General features: G+C 40.1%; 1 protein-coding gene across 7 annotated transcripts in view; it reads right to left on the bottom strand.

Annotated features, from left to right (window-relative positions):
• The window catches only part of Lar (tyrosine-protein phosphatase Lar), a 306,701-nt gene that overhangs the window by 5,177 nt on the left and 281,823 nt on the right, over nucleotides 1-19,701 (bottom strand). For 3 of the 7 annotated variants that reach the window (XM_029314443.2, XM_029314434.2, XM_085481222.1), the window contains 13 exons: nucleotides 18,885-19,160; nucleotides 18,067-18,351; nucleotides 16,790-16,813; nucleotides 16,199-16,299; nucleotides 15,791-16,120; nucleotides 15,380-15,530; nucleotides 13,831-14,127; nucleotides 4,764-4,903; nucleotides 4,198-4,400; nucleotides 3,941-4,107; nucleotides 2,355-3,715; nucleotides 2,037-2,263; nucleotides 143-1,949 (listed from right to left, as the gene is read on the bottom strand). In XM_029314443.2, the coding sequence (XP_029170276.1) occupies nucleotides 143-1,949; nucleotides 2,037-2,263; nucleotides 2,355-3,715; nucleotides 3,941-4,107; nucleotides 4,198-4,400; nucleotides 4,764-4,903; nucleotides 13,831-14,127; nucleotides 15,380-15,530; nucleotides 15,791-16,120; nucleotides 16,199-16,299; nucleotides 16,790-16,813; nucleotides 18,067-18,351; nucleotides 18,885-19,160 (5,369 nt within the window). The other 4 variants (XM_029314440.2, XM_029314437.2, XM_085481230.1 and 1 more) reach the window with 4 other exon arrangements.

Genomic DNA, 19,701 nt, shown 5'->3' with positions numbered 1-19,701 from the left:
ATATTTTATATATTAAATATTATATAATAAATAAACTTATATATAATGTATGTTACACATATATTACATATAACAACATATGTACGCGCGTGTGTAATTTATGTATATTTTATGGAACATTAAAATTAACATATTTACGAACCTCGGTTTGAACCATAGCCGGACGTTGCGTGCGTAATATTCTCACAGTCTGGAAAATATCGACCACACCTTCATACTGCATTCGCTCTAGTACGATGCTAAGTGTTATGAAGACACCCGTTCTTCCTACACCGGCACTGCAATGTACGGTGATTGGTCCATCTTGACCGAATTGTTCCTTTGTTTTGTGCACCTGACCGATAAAGTCGATGAAACCATCACCAGACTTCGGAACCCCTTGCTCCGGCCAGTCGATGAATTGGAATTGTCTGACCGTACGGCTGGCACCATCGCGCGCATCCGTCACCTTGAATTCTCGCAAAATGTATTGCGGCATATTATATTCCGCGATTGGATCCACGACGAAGCACTGGTAACGGATAGATCGGTCGGACGGCCAGTACTGGTGACATTTCTCTCTGCCCATCTCCTTCAATTTCGTTAGCATGACAACGATCGTGGAATTGTGTTCCCATAGCATGCGCCAAAAATCGTCGGTGGTGTCGCATAGAGGACCTTGTGTCGCTATGTAAGCTGCTCGATAACGATATCCGTCGATCAAACTCGCATTTATGTAATCGGATCCTTCGATGTTACGTTGCGGCTGCAGGCACACTCTAGTACACTCGTAAGGCAGAATGTGGACCAATCGATTTTTGTGCTTGTTGCACGGTAAATTCGCGGATATGAATCTAGTAGAATCAGCCTTGATGTTTGAAAGCTTTTTGAATTCCAATTCCATTCCTGTTATATTGTCGATTTCCGGTTGCATAAGCTTTTGAATATGGGAATGCAGATTTCTGGCCGGTACCTCCGTATTACCGCAAATCACTGCTTCGAGCAGAGCGTCGTGAATGAAAATGTATTGATCCTCGGTTTGAACCATGTAATTCCTCTGAGCTCGTAGACATGTGACGTGGCCATAAATGTCGATCATTTTCTCATGCTTAATCCTTTCTAGCATCGAATCTATCACGATAAAGCAACCAGTTCTTCCTACGCCGGCGCTACAATGTACTACTAACGGTCCGCTATCGGGTACGTTAAGTGACCTGACTCTCCGTAAGAACTGCAAAAATGGTGCGGGGTGTTCTGGTACGCCGTGATCGGGCCAAGCCGTGAATTGCAATTGCTTTATTTCCCGTCGCTCGGAATAACCCGCTCGACAAACCTGGAACGTGCGGATACAATAGGTTGCTAGCTCTTGAATATCGCTGATAGTCACGGTCATTTGTCCATAAGTCTCGGAGCCTCTAGTAGGCCAGTACTGATCGCATTTAATCCTTGTTCTCTCTTCCAATTTTGTCATCATCACGATCGTGCTGGTTCGCAATTCCCAGCACATACGCCAAAAGTCCCCAAATGTCTCCTGCAACGGTCCTTGCGTGGCCACGTATGCATTTTGTTTTCTATAACCATCGCAGTAATTAGCATTGATGTAATCCGACCCCGGCATGCCATCGACAGTTTGAAGAATAACTCGCGAATGATCGTATGCGATTACATTGGCGTAACGATTTTTCGACGCATTGACTTCCATATTGGAATGGTCCCACGTGAATTGTTGACCAGGTTCTATCGACTCGTATTCTTGACTGAACTTGAGATTGTCGTTCGCTTTCAGACGTTCGATGTGATTGCCTAATTCGCTGATTGGAATCGGTGGGTGTGAAATCATGCCTGGTGTTTGGAAATTCAATCGTCGCATTTCTACCGGATCTGACGGTGCGTGATTCGAACTTATATCCGCCGCCATGAGTGGTCGTGTAACAGCTGCTTGATCTGGTGCTTTACACGGTTGTCTTCGTCTGAAATAATTAAGAAGGGAAAGTTATGAATATACAACTTTTACTTGAAGGTTTTCAATTATTCTTTTTTTTTTAAACGCAACTTACTTTTTAATGACAAATAGAAGAACAAGACAAACGCTGACCATCAATGCTGCGATTATCGGACCAACGACCCACACCATACCTGGTTCTTGACCGCTAGTTTTTACAGAAACTTCTGGATTTCCATCCGGAGGAGTATTGGGATTCGGTCGACGTGGTGGTTCGCCGGGAGGTACTTCTCTCATGTCCAAAGATAAATACTCGGAAAATGGTGACGACGTGTACAAATGCTAAGGAAAAACGAATATTTTTTTTATAAATAATTATCGAATTATACATTCTCGTGCGCTAAGCGTTGGCTAAAGACTCAGTGTAGCTTACCTTTCGTGGAGTATCGACTACTGCCCGTACGAATATTCTATAACGTTTATTTTTTGTGAGTTTTCGATTTTCGTATCCCTCGTAGATATCTCCGCTGCCTAAATGGAACGTATACGGGATGTCTCTGTGTGGAAACTTGGCTGCGATGTAGGGTGCGTTTTCTCTCTCTTGCTTGCTACCTTTTCCAGTAATCATATCCTCAGTTAATTCATCCGGCTGTTTATCGGCGGTACTTTTGTCTTCGGGCACGACGATCAGATAATAGTGCGAAATCGGGCCGTATTCTTCGGATGCTTGCGGTAGAATAACTTGAATCTCTTCACCATTAACCACACCATAGAAGTCCGGCTTCACCATTGGTTTGGGTGCGGCCATCTGCGTGGTGACCGTAATTTTCGCTGGTGGTCTATACTGACCATCGCGTGGTACAGCGCTCACGTTAACGTTATAAGTTGTAAACGGCTGTAACTCGTTTATCATCGTGGTCGTTGTTTGAGGATCCAATAACATTTGTCTGCGAGGAACAATTTGCGTCTGTGTTATACCCTGAGAATCCACAAACTCTTTAACGGCATCGAACGAGACTTTGTATTTCATCGGAGTCAGTCTTATGGGCGGAGTCCAGGACAGAGTCATCGAGTGTGTCGATGAGTCCGGTGCTCTAAGGTTTAGCGGTACATCTTCCGGTTTTACTTTCACTGTAACCTTTTCGCTAAGTCTTCCTAGACCGGACTTATAGCGTGCAGCTACTGTTATAGCGTACTGAGTGAATTTCTCTAGATTTATTAGATCCGCCGATTCCGTCAGGCCGACGCTCTTCTGCTTCCACTCGTCCAAGTCTTCTACAGCGGTTGTTGTATAGAAGATTTGATAACCGACAATCTTCCCTCTGTTAGGCACTGGTTCCCACCACACCTCCACGCTGGAATCCGACGTGGCCACTGCTCTTACAGACATCGGAGCCCGACCGATATCCTTCTCCGTCATTATTGTGATTTTCTCGGAATACGGACCGCTACCTTGTGACGTATGCGCTCGCACATGAAAAACGTACTCCGTGTTCTCTTCTAGATTGGTGAATACCGCCCTCGTCTTGGTCGTGTTTCTATCTGTAGTACTAGAATGATCGTTCTTCTTGTTGAATTGCACGTCATAGCCGATTATCTGGCCATTTCTATGCTGTCGAAGTGGTTTATCCCAAGTAACGCATACGGTGTCGGGAGTTTGAAAGAAGTACGACAAATTCGTTGGTGGCCCCGTAGGTTCGCCTTCCGGACTGAACCAGTATCGCACAGTCTCCTGGCCGAAGCCGATGTCATTTTTACCGGCTACTCTGAACTCGTAATCAACACCTTGTTCTCCTATAGATTTATAATGTAAAGAAATAGTTTGTTAAATATATATGTAGATAAAAGAGAGTGAGATAGAGAGTATAATTTATAAAAATAAATAAAGATAGATAGCAAATTTGATCGTATAATAAGTATAAAAAAGAAAGGAAAATTACCAAACAGACATAGTCTGTATCTTTAAAATTGATATCATACTTTTACAGAATAGTATATTAAGTACTTAATATTTCTCACCGAGATCTGTAATTTTATACATATGTGTCCGCGTGCCCTCGATAAATTCCTCTTTGAGTGTCTGATTCTTTATACCGTATCGAATACGATATCCTTGCAGAGTACCGTAGGTTTGAGTGGGTTGGACCCATTCGAGTTCCAAGACATCCGGGCCTCTACTTAGTACTCTGAAAAAGTAACAGATAAATGTATAAAAGAATCGATCACTCGCGATATTTTATAAATATATATAATATTTTCTAGTTGACGTTTCTTACTTCACGTTGACTTGCGGCCTGTTTGGTACTCCGCCCGGTGTCCTAATGTGAGTCGGCACCGAACGATCTCCGTCTCCTTTTCTCGTTAATGCTGCCACTTGCACCGAGTATCTTGTGTCCGGTTGTAGTCCGCTAATATTCACCTCTAGCACGCCATCCTCGTGCACGTCTCGACGTATCGGTTCATTCAGTAGATCTTTCCCCTAGAGAAATTATAATTTTATCGTGAGCTCATTATCTATTTCATTATCTATTTTTACATTATATTTTCCATTGTTTCATTTAAGACAGACGTTATTATGTAAGGCGTGTGACTGTTAATGTAATAATTTAGAACAAAAATTGCAGTTTATTAAAAAAAAATTAGATATGTGTTCACCTCTATATTAATACGTTCTATTAATTAACAAGAGGATATAGGAAGTAAAGATAAAAGGCCTTCCTGATATAATACATGAATAGGAGGATGATAGAACAGATATATAAGATTTCATTAGTAAGTTTCATGTTAAGAGTTTGAAACTTCTAATGCTATGCTATTGATCGTGTAGCAACCGCAAACTGACCTCCTCCCTCACTTCTTGCACATGTATGTGGTATCCTCGTATAACGCCGTTCTGATCTTTCGCTTTTGGCGGCTTCCATTCGACGTGTATTGCCGTCGAGTTGATCGACGTGACTTTGACGTCCTGAGGATCTCCCGGCACTGTAACGCAATCCATAATTAATTCGCGCACTTTATGCTCGTCTAACGTCACACTCACAGACACACGCCCATGTATACCCACAGACGTACGCGGACAGGAGATAATAAATAACGGGTTTACATAATCTGAAATAACAAATAATATACTTGTATAAAACTTAAAGAAACTAATTACAAAAAAAATGAAAGAATATTTAAGTCGTTCGTATTCTGTCTTGTTTTCCAAAAGATCATTACGTACAATCATTAGTATTGTTATTTACATCCCAGAAGCAAAAGAAAATGTTAGAGGCAAGCGTTAATATATCAAGTAGCCGAAATACATCCTTTGTCGCATCCTTTGTGAGAAAATGTTGAAAAATTAAAGGAAAAAAAAGCGAGAAGTAGAATTAGTCTTTTTATACAACGCGATGACATTTCTTTTACATTCTACTACTTTATGTCCATCCGTCCAATTCGTCGCTGTAACGGAAATGAAAAAGAAAAATAAACGATAGAGCGAGAATAAGGTAGCGCGAATAAGATACAATCGAAAAAGAAACGAGAAGACGTACCAGCGAAAAGAAAAATCATAAGTAAAATAAGTTGTCGCGAAAAAGAAGAAAGAAAATGAAACGAGATATAAATGAAAGAAATGAAGAAGTAGTGGAGAGAAGGTAATTACATGCCGCCAATCACACATGGACAAAACGACGTACAAACAATATTTACGAGGCACATTGTACCCCATGCTCTACGCCCCTAATTACGATTATATGATCCTCCATTTGAATACCAATAATACTTTTTTTTTCCTTTTTTATTTTTTTTTACTTTTTATTTTTTTTTCTTTAGCTCGCGTTTTTCGGTTCGCGCGTCTTCGCGTATGCAAACGCACGTAGATAACGTCACCGAGTATATACGGTCAAGTACGCGGTAACGTTGGACACGATAACACAGCGGCAATATTGGAGAGTCCATGACTTTTGAGAGAGACCAAGTGGATGTTTGAACGCGAGTTTTCGCAGAGGGCAAGTGTGCATAACGAATGCACCACCTAGTCGAGGAGAGTCCCGAAAGTTAGCCGCGACAAAACGGGAGTCTCACGCTCCTTGGACCGGATGCAGCGGCGGTGGCGGTAAATATGCACGTCGCCTATTTACAACGTTTATTTACAACCAGGACCGACATCCGGTGCAAGTTGCGAGAGACTCGCCACTTTCACACGACTACATGTTTTCGCGTCAACGTTTCGCAACTTCTGAACGTCGCGATTCCAGAAGTTGTTCGAACGACAAGATAACTCGATTGTTCTTTCATGGACGGTCCAGTATTCGTCGTCGCTAAACGGCTAGTTATTAAGAGAGAAATGGGAAACATAACGTGGGGAGAACAAAAAATCCAAGATAAAAACCAGCACTGCCTAATTCCTACTTCCGCACGATATATGTATAATGTACGTATATGTAATTAATAATAGCAGGTTTCTACGATGGGAAGAGATTCGCAAAAAACGAAACTTGCGCCGCAACGAAAATACATACAGAAAATTTCGACGCAGAAACTGAATTGTCGTAGCGCGGTTTTGATGAGAAGCGATTGGTAGATCGCGTGCTCGCTCTGCTTTTTTCTAGCTTTCATATATATATACAATTAAGTAAGATCAAGATCACACTTACAATTTCGCTATGTAGCGCAAAAAACAAGGACGGCGAGCGCGCGCAAGTCGCAGCGTAATGTATGTAATGATAACATGTCTTTTGAGAGTTATTATGTCGTAATATATATAATACATATTCGCTGGCTGCAGCAAACAAAAAGAAATAACTGTAGGACAACACTCTGAGATTCGACTCTTTCGACAGACAACAAAAGAAGAGTATATATGTGATATATATATATATATGTATGCAAAAAAATGAGACGGTGACAAAAAGAAAGAGTGAAACAAAAATTGACGGTATAGAAAAATATCATGGCACAACTCGAGCTAAGGGATACTCACTTTTTTCAGCTGCGCCCCAAAAGTCGCCAAAAAAGTGGGAAAAAAAACTCGTAAAAATTCGTGTCAACTTCGCACGTACATTGAATATAAAATATTACAATGTAATTTAATTACTTTTTAAGGCATATCACAATGGGTAGCACACTACTGATTATATCATCAAAAATTGACCCTCGCTATATATAATGGCTATTCTCGATTTTACGATAAAAAAAAGTATATATAAAAGAGATCTCTTTATATCCTTCTCTTCTCGAAGCAGGCACGCGCTCGCATTCGCTCGATTCGGTCCTTTCGCTCCGGCCTCATGCGCTCGATGACACTCGTACCGCTTATTTAATCTCGCAACTTCTAACGAATGTCGGTGGCAACAAGATTCATGATTCCAATCGATCGTTAAATAGACCAAAAAAAAACTGATCGCTTGGCCCTCGGTTGCAGTTGGTCGCAGAGAGGCGGGAGACGTGAGAATATCTTTTTTTTGGCATGCGCAATCACTACTCCAAATATGAAATAACTAAAGGCTCATGTTCACCTGCCTCGTGTCGGGGAGCAAAAGCTAAATGTATCTCACGTGTCTCGAAATATGCTCGACGTATATTTCGCAGCTGCCGATGGCAATAATCTCAGAACGGAAAATCGAGATCTCGGATCTCCCTTATCCTCTCCCGACACGAGACATTAAAGAGGGAAAGACCTATGATAAAATGCCTACGAAAAGAAAGCTATAGGAAGGAGACAAAACCATAAGAAAGAATAAGGTGGAAACGGTTTCTAGGATGTATCAAACGAGAGAAGGGTTTTATCGTATTGCTACGGTATTCTATAGAACTTGGGCAGTCGTGAGAAAAACTCGCGATTCCTCTCGTGACATTATCGTCAAAAAACTCACGGTACAAGATATTGGGATACATGTCGGTAGGGCGGAGTGTCTTCTGAGGAAAAATTGTTTTTCTTTTTTTCTTTTTGCAACTCCAAAAAGTCACCCGCAAAAAACAGCAGCTCGATCAAAAACTTTTGTCGTTTCAGCAAAGGGGGAGGCAACAGGGTAAATTAAAGAGAGAAAGAGAGAAGATAAGAGAAAGACAGAGGCAGAAAGGATAAGACAAACAGGAGAGTGAGACCTCTCTCTTTCTCTCTCTCTCTCTCTCAATTTAGATACCATAAAAAGGTATCCCGCTGTTTGTCCCTCCTTCATCCCTCTTTTTTTCTCTCCCTCTCTCTCTCTCAATATCAACATCCACCCGCGCATTCATCCACGCAAAAATCACAAAATTCCGCGTAAAACGCGCGCGCAAATACGTTTCGACAGCCGTTGCTGTAGAGGTGGTCGTTTATTTGATTAACGAATCGTGCGCGCGTACCTGTCGATGATCGAGTGTGGTCGAAACTGTCGATGGCATCTAAAATATCTAATTCAAATTGGCGGAACTAGTTGGATCGAGCTAAAAGGAATACCAACTGTGTTCATAAATCATGCGTTTGTTGGGATATAACAATAATATAGTTTCATGTGTATCGAGTAAAAAAAATAGAGAAAACAATTAGGAACACCAATGGACAGCCGAAGCTTTCGAGACTTTAAATTACGCCTACGAAAGAGTGTTTGTTTCAACTGCTGCTTATAATAATTCAAATATAAAAAAAAACAAACCACACACACATTGACATAAACAGTATATTGTAATCATACCTTTTCTAGATATTCATGTAAAAAATATGTGTGCGTATCTCTTGAGATAAAAGATAAAATGTATATATATATTGTATATATTTAAAAAGAGAAAGAGATGTAGCATTTAAACAGAATATTTCGTACATATCGAGAGAAGTCTGAGAGAATAATAAAATATTATATTTTTGACTTACAGAGACAGAAGTTGGAAACGGATCGAAGTCTCGCATGCAGAGAATGAAGGTATTATACGTAATATAGAAAATGGTCGTCGAGCGGTTACGTCATTCCAACGAATTTGATTACGTATGAAAATTAATGAAATCCGATGCCCGCAGTCCACATATGTCCGGATTTTTCGTTTCGTCTCCATACGCAACATAAAGGCAAGTCTTCTAGATAAAGTATGCTTCACCCGCGCTGGACAGAATTTCGCGCACGAGTAGAAATCGAGAATTTAATTTGAAATGTGCATTTCGCATTTCCATTTTTTACATTGCTTAAAAGGGATGGATATTCCAGTTGCGGATATTAAGGTAAATCGTTTCCGGCGTGGGTGAAGTCTGATGAGTTGAATGCTATTCACTCTCGTCGAAATCCATGGAATTGTGGCCGATATTTAAGCATACAAATAAAAATACATATATATACACATGGTCAGAAAAGATCTGATAAATATTGGTATTCAAATGTTTTCAAGAAAACGCCTCGCGAATTTCTTTCTGCTCTTTCTCAGTATAAATTATGTGACTCTTTTCCTCGTCGAGGACGTTTGGGCGCAGAGAAAATTTCGCGCGAGAAAACTTTCGATTTGACTTTTATTGTATACCGTTCTCCTTTGACTGATCACTTTCCTGATGCTTTCGATTACTTTTCGTATACGCTTTCTTACGCGCGTCGTCCTTCTTCCATCCGGTATCCTTTTACACAATCACTCACGCATTCACGCGCACACTTTCCTGTCACGACCTCGAAAAAAAAAAATACGTACCATGATCAACCATGATCATTGTCTCAACTGTCGAATAAAGTATTTTTTTCATATTATACATAATATCGATTATAATAAATGCGTACGCCCTAAAGCCGGAAAATAAAAATATTCGACAAAAATAATTCGTACGAAGCAATCCTTCGTATGTCAAATAATAATTTTCATGTTTACATTCGAACGAACAATTTTTTAACACATTTGCTCAATCAACTTATGCAGATCGTCTATTTTTTTCTCGAAAAATTCGCTGATTTTTCACGAGCGTTCAGAAATGAATGGCCGACAGATAGTAATATCGTCTGACAAATGTCAGATCGTTTCTACTGCAGCTAAAAATCGCTGGACTCTAATCTACAGTATTCACGATCACGCATAAAACACGATTAATGCTGCTATTTCGGAGCTTTTGCATCGCGCGATTTCGAGATCGCCTCAGGAAGGAGCTTCAGATCGCACGACAGTCGACAGTGGGGGTGCTTTTCGAGGGTGCTTTCAGTGCTGGTGCTCGGCGGCACGATATTGCATCGTCTATAACAATATTTATTCGGATGTGTATAGCCGCTGCTGTGTGCACGGTGCTCTCTCACGCAACAACGTGAGCATCAACGTCTCTACGTATATGCATATCCATAGTCGCACACGCCCGCACGCGTGACGTCCTACGTGAATGCTACGTGCACGCGTGTACGGTGCGCTGTCTCGCAGTGATCTCTCGAATTGATCGTAAAAGCTTGAGGAGGGGTGCTTGCACTTGAGAATTCGGTGCGTAATAAGGGACAAAGACTACGACGACGACGTGCACGTTCGCCGCGTAGCACTCTTGACTCCACGAAGTGCGTGTATGCGTGCGTGGTGGGTGCGAGAGAAATATATACGTGTAACACACGGTGCCGGCGCGCGTTTATACGTGACTTTTGCAAGTGCCCGTGCACATACGGTGTGTGAGGCATTATATATATATATATATATGTGTATGATACCATAGTAGCGGTGATATATCTCGATAAATAGTGAACGATGACAGTCAGTAATAATAGTAAATGTATGCGTTAAAAGATATATATATATATATATATGCTATACACGTGACGGTGAATCTTTGTGCTTGACAATGTGCGAGCTTACACGGCAGGGTGCTTTCAGCAGTGCTTTTTATCGTTTCGCTTCGCTCTGCCGAGTCTGCTTCGGGGAAGGGATTTGAAACGGGGGTGTCGGATCAGTTGCTCCATATAGACAGGATAATGCCGGGAAACGAAGGAAGGGGGAGGAAAGGTGTGTACGGAAAAACGAAAGAGGATCCGGAGGAGGGAGAGAGAGGAGGAGAGAGGTTCCATATGGTGGTGAGCAGTGAAAGGGTGCAAAGGATGGTCGTTATGGACGCGCGTCGGTACGACTTTTCATTCAACAACCATAGTGACGTAACATCCTTCGCGACAAATGATACTTCTCCGCGTGTCCGACGTGGAGAATATCTTCATAGCCCGTTAGAGATGAACAGAGTCGCATCGTCACAATCATCTATCGTTTTCCCTCGGTTTATTTCTCTCCTTTCCGCGCTTTCGAATCCATCGGGGATCCAAGCTTTTTTTTTTATAGAAAACAATCCCCGGTTTTTTCGCTCGATAATTATTATTTTTTCAATCTCGCGATCTGTTGTTTCTACTTATTCGCGTTGTGAAACTTTTAACAACCACGATCACTTCGCTTCCGCACCGAGAGAAGTTATCGTTACGATTAAATGATTTCCCGGAGAAATATCGTGGCTAACAACCGCGCGTATAGATTTATTTTTTCAACGACTATTGTATAAATATCGTGCAAACAATTTTTTTTTTTTCCTCGGTGCCGAATTCGTTTGTTATGGGAGGAATCGTGCTGGACGTTATTCGGGCCGACAAGGGGAGGCCTAGGGGGTGGAAAGAGGGCGAAAAATGTTCGACATGCAGGATCGATTGGCACCTTCGGGTACTGTTCAACCGGGGACAGGAATAGGAAGTAACAGAAAGCAAAACTGTCTTCATGCATCAACATGCCATTCATATAGGATATAGATGATATAATATGAATATGTGGTATAATTTACTAGGAAGTGATTTCGCAGACTCGACACAGTTCGGCGAAGTTTGATGATGCTGATGGAGAGAAGGTCGGGAAATAGGTGGGACATCGGAATCGGGGAACTTCTTTCCTTTTTCGTGACAGGAAAAATTTGGGTTGCTTTTCTGGAATCGAGGGAGTCGAGGAATCTTTAAACAAACGAAGGCATGCTCTAAACATGTGCAAACGATAGGTAGAACTAAATCTCAACTAAAGACAGAAGAGCCTTATATATCAGAGATATATATAGAAATATATATATGTGTAATATATATATATATATAGTGAAAAAGTGCGTCATATATATATTCTTGTGTGTGAGATAACATTCGCTAGAGTTTTTATATATATACGTAAGCGCTTCACTCGCAAGCTGTCCCTCGCTTTGCCATTATTTTCGTCCAATTGTTGCGTATGTAACAAGTTATTATTTAATTTCGTTCGTTAGTGTTATTTATTTATTTCATACAGCTTGTACAGCTAATAGTGATATAAAAAAAATAGAGGAAAAACGGAAATAATGGCACGCAGGGCAGCCAGCCTGACTTCTATCTTCATAACACGTGGCAAGAGTGAGTTAATAAACTAAAGGAGAGAAACGAAACATCTTTACTGACGTAATCACGGTAACCACCAGAAAGAACACTGAGTGTAATGAATACATATTATTAGATTGATATATTACGATAATGTGAATAGATCTTAAAAACTAGCTGTTCAAAACCTGGATCATCCTCCTGCAAATGCTTTAAGGAAAGACAAAAACACTTGAGTGAGTATAATTAGGTATTAATTAGCGTGTCAAAATAGATATCCAAGTTTTAAAATTAGGGCTAGGGGGATGAAAAAAACCAACGGCAACGAACAAAGAGAGAGAGTTGCGATTAGGCCCTGTAAAAAACGGTAAGAAAATTCGTTTTTTTTTCTTTTTCTCTTTCATCGTTAATAGCTGAGCTCAAAAATTGGTTATCAGCTTCTGAAAAATCCGTGGCTGCGTGCACCTGGAAAAAATTATCGTGGGCACACTAAAATCTGGGGAGAGGGGAAAGGGTTTCTTTTTCGGGAGAGATTTTGGGACAGCTAGAATAAGTCGTTGGAAATTTTATTTTGCCGCAAAAAATCCAAAAATATAAAATCTTGCCAGCCAAAAATAGGGCCATCATCGTTTCGTGTTTCGCGTCGCGTGGGTGCCGTTTTATAAAAATCGGAAGAGTGAAAAGGAGGTTTACGAAAAGAACGACAGGAAAAGCGTGATTGGAAAGGCACGAAAAATCTAAAAAGTCGTGCGCGTTCAAAATTTTTGTTCGCGCAAAAAAAAAAGGTAACTCGACCGGAAAAAAGGGCCGTGTCCGTCCTCTTTTCCTCTCTCGTCACGATGAGCGATTCGATAGTTCGTTTCTCGAAACTATGACTGTAACACAAGAATGGCGTGAGAGAAGAGAGGAAAGCTCATATATATATAATATAATACAGTATTACGATTTATTGTATATATAATGTAAGTTAATAGAATTATAGAAACGTAAAAATATACAATATGTAAAAAATATAATATATGAGTGTAGAGTCAACTGGAGAGAGAGAAAAGATAGACGATAGAGAAAATACAGAACAGAAAGTCGTGATAAAGGAGAGAGTATATGGTTGTTTGAGAAGTTTGGGGAAAGAGATAGGTGACGAAGTGACGTTAGCGGAATCTGAAATCGAAAGTAGATATATGTATATAGTAATGTACATTATATATGTAAATATGCATTCACCCAGATTAACACGGCGTGTCGTCGCAACCCGCACTGGAACCGCGCGAAAGTATAACCGGACTGACTTTTGGCGGGCTTTTATATTTTTGGCTCTCTCGGATGAGGCGCGTTATTACTTCATCCCAATATGTTATTTCTTCTTCGCGAAGCTTAGCGTGTGAAATTCGTAGCGACCGCGACCGATCGAGATTGGTGTCGCGATTCAATTTTCGATCGAATTTCCATATCAAATATTGCAGACATATATTATAACAGTTTTCCTTTTTTTATTTATACGATAGCTTTGTGTGAAGATGATTATTGCGAGATATTCGATAATATTGTTGTTCTCTCTCGCGTCACCACGGATTTTACACGTTAGTCCTCGCGTGTCAGAATTAAACAGAGAGACTTTCAGTCAGTGTCTGTGATACATACCGTCCTCGTGAGTTCTGACCACGATAGGAAAACTCGGGGGCCCGTCACCTACTCTGGTCCCGGCCAATACCCAGATCCGATATTCGGTCCACTTTTTGAGCTCGTCCAACACGAAACGCGTGTCATTCAGTTTGATATTCCATGCCTCGGAGTCAGAGCGACCGCTCTCGACGACTTGCAGTCTGTAGTAGGTGATCCTCCCGTTGGAACGTTCAGCGGCCGGTGGTTTCCACGTTACCAATATAGAGGTTGGGCTGATCGCTTTGCCGGTTACATTTTGAGGCGGAGCCCCGGGGACTGTATAACACTCAGTTATTGGAGGGAAAGAAACAAAATCGAGGGTCGGGCGAGAGGGCATAAAGTGACAGTTACCGGCCGATCGTACCAGACTCTGGTACTTTAGACTCAAAGAATACGAGAATATAAAAATAATCGTCGTTTAAAAATTATACATTATAATTATCATGCATCTTGACGTATTTCCTTGTCGGATAATTATCGTCTGATAAAAAATAACATAAATTTTGCATCCTTAACGATCAGATCTCGATGATTTTCTAGGTACATTTGTTATTTTAAAATAATGCAAATGGTAATTGCGACATTCTTGTACGAGACGAATGATAGATGATCGGTCAGCACGCGACGGAACGAACGAGTTCTCGTACTCTTCGATTTTTGACATCCTCAACACCGAGAACGCACGGTCGACGGTGACTGTCGAGGGATATTAAACGAAACGGTACGTGACGATTGGTCAAGGTTCAAAGTGGTGTAAAATATTCAAGGTTAAAAAGTCATGAATCGATCCTTGAACAGTCGAAAAAAGACGTGATTAGAGACAGTTCTCCCGGAGCGGTTCGATGTTAACTCGGGCGTAAAAAATGCGCAGAGTTAACGAATTACACGTTAATATAATTGCAAGGGAACGAGACAATGAAAAACTGAAGAACGGACGATAAATTAATAATATTAATTATCGAGAAAAGAGGTGCCCAAAATGCACACATATATCAATGCAGTGCTTAGTGCAATTTATATGTATGATATGTACGTATATATATATAGATATATATATAAAGTGGCATCCAAAAACGGCTTTCTTATTTGCAACGCATGCAGTCATTCTCACTCTCCCACACTTCACTTTCTGTTTCGATCTGTTATTCTATATTCTTTTCTTTTGACGCTCTCTTTTTTTAATATATTTTTCTTTCTCTTCTATTAAACGCGTCTTCGAAGATAAGAGATTTTTACTTTTTTATCTTTATAAAAAAAAGAGATTTTTTCCAAGGTGTTGTGCGTCCAATAGCTTACGCTACTTGCAGGAGCGTCTTCTAGCGCTACAGCACCTCCTACCTGCTGTGCCATCGCGATACGTGATTGCGCGAGGACTCAGATGCGTCTTATCCGGTCTGATTATCACGATTTGAAAATTCTGAGAGTAGTCGATTTTAATCTCGCGACAATCTCGTATCGGCATGCATCTGGCACTCCTCGCTGCATGAACTCGCTCGATTTCATTTACGTTCGTCGGCGTTCTGCTTACCGTACTGTTTTGTGCGAACCGGATACGGTATCGTCGTGGCACCTTCGCCCCTTTGACTCCTCGCGGCCAGCCATACGTAGTATAGAGTATTCGGATACAGTCCGCTCAGAGTGTAGTTCTCGGTAACAGGTATTCTGCGATGGTGCTTCTCCTGATTTGATTAGAAATGCCAGATGTGCGTTAACGTGACACGTAATACCGCGCGCGTAAATCAATCGTCCGTTTCGGAGAATAGCTTTAAGAGTTTCCATTCAATTCATTGTAATTGATTTTAATTAGAAATAAATTAAAATATACAATTTTATTTTTAATATCATTAACAATTTTCAAATGAGTGCCCACATAAATACGAGATAAAATTAGTTATCCTTCAACAAAAAATCAATTATAGAAATTTATAACGTTGCTTACCTTCGCATAAGTGTCATTCCAGTACAGCTCATAGCTGAGAATATTCTCAGCGCTATGAGCGGGTTTGCTCCATTGGAGCGTTACCGTGGTCTCCCCGATCTCAACCGCCGTTAGCATTTCGGGCTGACTCGGTACCCCTTGCTGTGTTTTGATTTGCACCGGTAGACTGAGCGGTCCAGGACCGACACTCGTGAGCGCCTGAACTCTTATGGTGTAGATCGTATGCGGCGTCAGCTCCGAGATGGTTGTCAGCTGGCTGTTATCCACCATCTGGTACTGCCACGACGCCATCGCTTGATTCGAATCCGTTGTGTAGTACACTTTGTATCCCTATAGAGCGTGCGCTCGTTAGCGAATTTGTTGCTATTTGGGGGAAAAATAATAATTTTGGAGAAAAAAAACACCGACCGTCACTTGACCGTTCGGAGTTTCCGGCTCGTCCCATTGTATGACCATTGTGCTGGAGCTCAATGGTCGAACTTGAACCTTTCGCGGTGCTGTACCGGGTTCTGAAAAAAGCATTTACTCGGTTTATTATTATTATTATTAGCGTTATTAAGAAGACCAGACAAAATACGAGGTACACACGAAAACGGTGTAACAGTGATGTACACAGTTATTTGCACGATAAGAAACCCTTCAAAAAAAGCAAACCCGAAAAGAAATCTTTTACCATAGAAAAACCTCCGTAAAAATTAGTGCGACGTAAAAATAGAGAAAAAGAAAACCAAATAAAATTCCCATTTTTTTGTGTAACAAAACTAAGGTGATACGTTTTTAAAATAAAATCACACTGCAATTAACTATTTAAATATACTCATACGAACGTGTAGGTATCGATGTGTGTGTATTTTAAAAATATATATGTATATGTCAAAGTAAAATTGATAGTTATGTGAAAAGTAAATTGAAATGAAGAATAAACAGAAACACACGGACAGGTAAAGAAATCGGTGTAAATGTGTCACTACAGCACTCTTAGTATATGTTTTGACTTACTGGCACCTCCATTTGTTGATTCCGCTATCCGAAAAAAATGTCAAAAGATTATTGTCAATTCTCCGTACATAAGTGGATCATAAATTTGGAGTGAAAATACGAACTGCGAGAACAAGTCTACGTCTCTTTCGTATTTTCACGGAGTAAGAAGTGTGCTACTATTTTGTAGGAAAAGTGCAATTTCGCGTGCTGTCTCTCCCGCGTTTCTCGCTCCCTCTTTCATAAAAAAAGGAGACGAAGAGACGTATTCGAGACGGAAAAAGGTATAGATAGATAGAGAGAGAGAGAGAAAGCGAGAGAAAGTGAAAGAGGCAGTTGAGGCTGGGAATATAGAGGCGAAAAAATACACAATGACACGAGACGTCGAAGCGCGACGATATGCTGTAGAACGGCCCGTAAAAAACACTAACATATTTGGTGCAACAAAGAGCAGAGGGGGGAGTTTGGTGATAGGTGAAAAAAATTTTCTTGTCACTTACATGGATCAAATCGTGCGTCCACGGCGGACAGCATGGAAAAAAGTACAGAATTTCCCTCAAAAAATGTGCGTAAAAATTCGCTTTTTTTCGATAGTGTACAAAAATTCTACGTGCAAAAAATTCACGTTCATATCGGAGTAGCGCCGTTCCTTCACTACACCTTTACATTACCGTTTTCCGATCGTCCCTCGCGAATGTGAATGCGAGGAGAAAAAAATTTATCGGATCCGAAATGTGAATTCGCGTTTTAATTGGACGAAATTCACCGTACGTATGTTCGTTAAGAGTCGCATAAATAAAACATAAATTGATTCATGAGTGGGTTTACTTTGTCATGTTGGATAGATACGATCTCCGTGTATGTAAATGTAAAGGTATCGTAAAAAATGATTTGACAAACGTCATTATTTTTTATGTTAAGTTTATGTTTATACGATAAATTTGAGGTGAGACTGATGAGAGAAGAATAAAATGTTGATAAAATGAGAGATACTTTTGCAGAAACGATTTTTTCCTTTGTTTTTTATTTTAATGTAAAAACGACAGCAAATTTTAATTAGTGGAAAACTCATTAAAATATAATATAATTATAACGATACACATTCATAAATATTAATACGGTATAACATCAAATAAAGAATTTTGTCTTGTAAATTATTAATTTTTTTGTCTGATATATCTATGATATTTAAATTGCAATCCATGAATCTCGATGAAGGAAACAATCGTTTCTAGCCACGATAGAACTTTAAAAATGGTTAGAGATTAGTACGTCATAGTAAATGCTATGGTACTGACTTGTTTCACCAGTGGTGACTATCACCGGGGCACTTGGGGGACCACGCCCGATGCTGTTCACGGCTATCACATATAGCTCATACTCCGTATACGGACTGAGACTCCTAACATGGTAGTACATCGTCGTGATACCGGATATCTCGGCAAATGCCTGGTTCACATGCTTCGGTTTATGCTGAATTACGTAGTACTGCAGCTCATCTGGTCCTTTGTAGGACCAGCTCAGCTTCACCGACGTCGCAGTGATGTCCGACACTTGAACATTCTCTGGCGGGCCGGGAAGAGCTGTGGGGATATTATTACGGCTTTACCTCTAAAGCGTCGAATACCGATGGTGATGAAAATCCTCGCGCGATTACTAACATTAATCTTTATAAATATCTCATCTGCTCTCGAAATGCTAAATTATTTATATTTATTCAATCATCCGAAGCAATAAATAATTTCCTAAAATTTTCGCGATATTTAATAGCTCTCCGAAAAAAAATGTTGGTGATAAATTCATCAGACGTGATAGCATGTGATAAGGGGTGAATATTTTTTTGCGGGAATTCCTTTTTATTTATCTCTCGGCAAGTTATTTCGCAGCGATTATTGCTATCGTAATACAAGGTCTAAGCGGATCGATTAGACCTTGCCTATCCGATGAAAGCGGAACAATGCGGAATGCAATGCGCGATTAATCGGTTCGTAACAGATAATCCGCGATAACGTAATTCGGAGAGGGCGATTCAGAAAAGAAGGGAAGATATCTATAATTAGAAATGAGATACAAGAATAGAGAAAATTATCTTAGGAAATCTGAACTCGATACGAACATTGAACCTTCACCATTGTAGTTGCGTCAATTACACCCAGGTCGCTAGCGGCTGTGCATGTATAATTGGCAGATTCCTTGATATCGGTCAATTTTAAGACATTCTTGCCGACAGGCAGGTTGTCTTCCGGCGTCAGATCGGTCGCAGGGTCCTTTCTCCATTTCACGAAAGGCATCGGTGCGCCGACCGCGACGCAAGTGATATTCAATGATCCGCCCAGCATTACCTCGATCAACGGCGGAGGAGGAATCGAAAAGCTCGGTGAAACGCGACGTACTGAGAGAAAAACATTTGACAATTGGCAGAATTAATACTCTTCCTTTTTTTAGCGATAATTTGATTCAATTTTTTTAACATTATTTTAATTTTTCGATTTTTAACATTTAACTCGATATTAAAAATTATATTAAAGTAATACGTATTTAAGATTAACATACAATATACAAAACAAAAAAAATCTTAATTATTATATGTCTTATTATATATCTTTTTGAAATTTAATTTGTGAAAACTCTTAAATCCTTAATCGTTTATAACACAAAATTTAATGATCCTTTTTACATATTTTTGTTGAATAATTCAGCTTCAAATTACAAAAATTTTTGCATGTAAAAAAGAGAGAAACTTTTCTGTACATAGCATACATGTGTGTATGTACAGTATATCATATACATAATTTTTTGCAATGACTTACATTATGATTGAATCGAATGCCGTGTTTGTTTACTAGTGTCATTAAATCGAAATGCAAATATAAAACGTGTAATAGCGTATCTAATTAGAGAATAATTACGAACGCACGATTTTACGATAGAAA

Source organism: Nylanderia fulva, unplaced genomic scaffold, assembly GCF_048542155.1.
Source record: "Nylanderia fulva isolate GAGA-0341 unplaced genomic scaffold, ASM4854215v1 Scaffold1, whole genome shotgun sequence".
NCBI lineage: Eukaryota > Metazoa > Arthropoda > Insecta > Hymenoptera > Formicidae > Nylanderia > Nylanderia fulva.
This window is presented reverse-complemented; position numbering and strand designations above follow the sequence as displayed.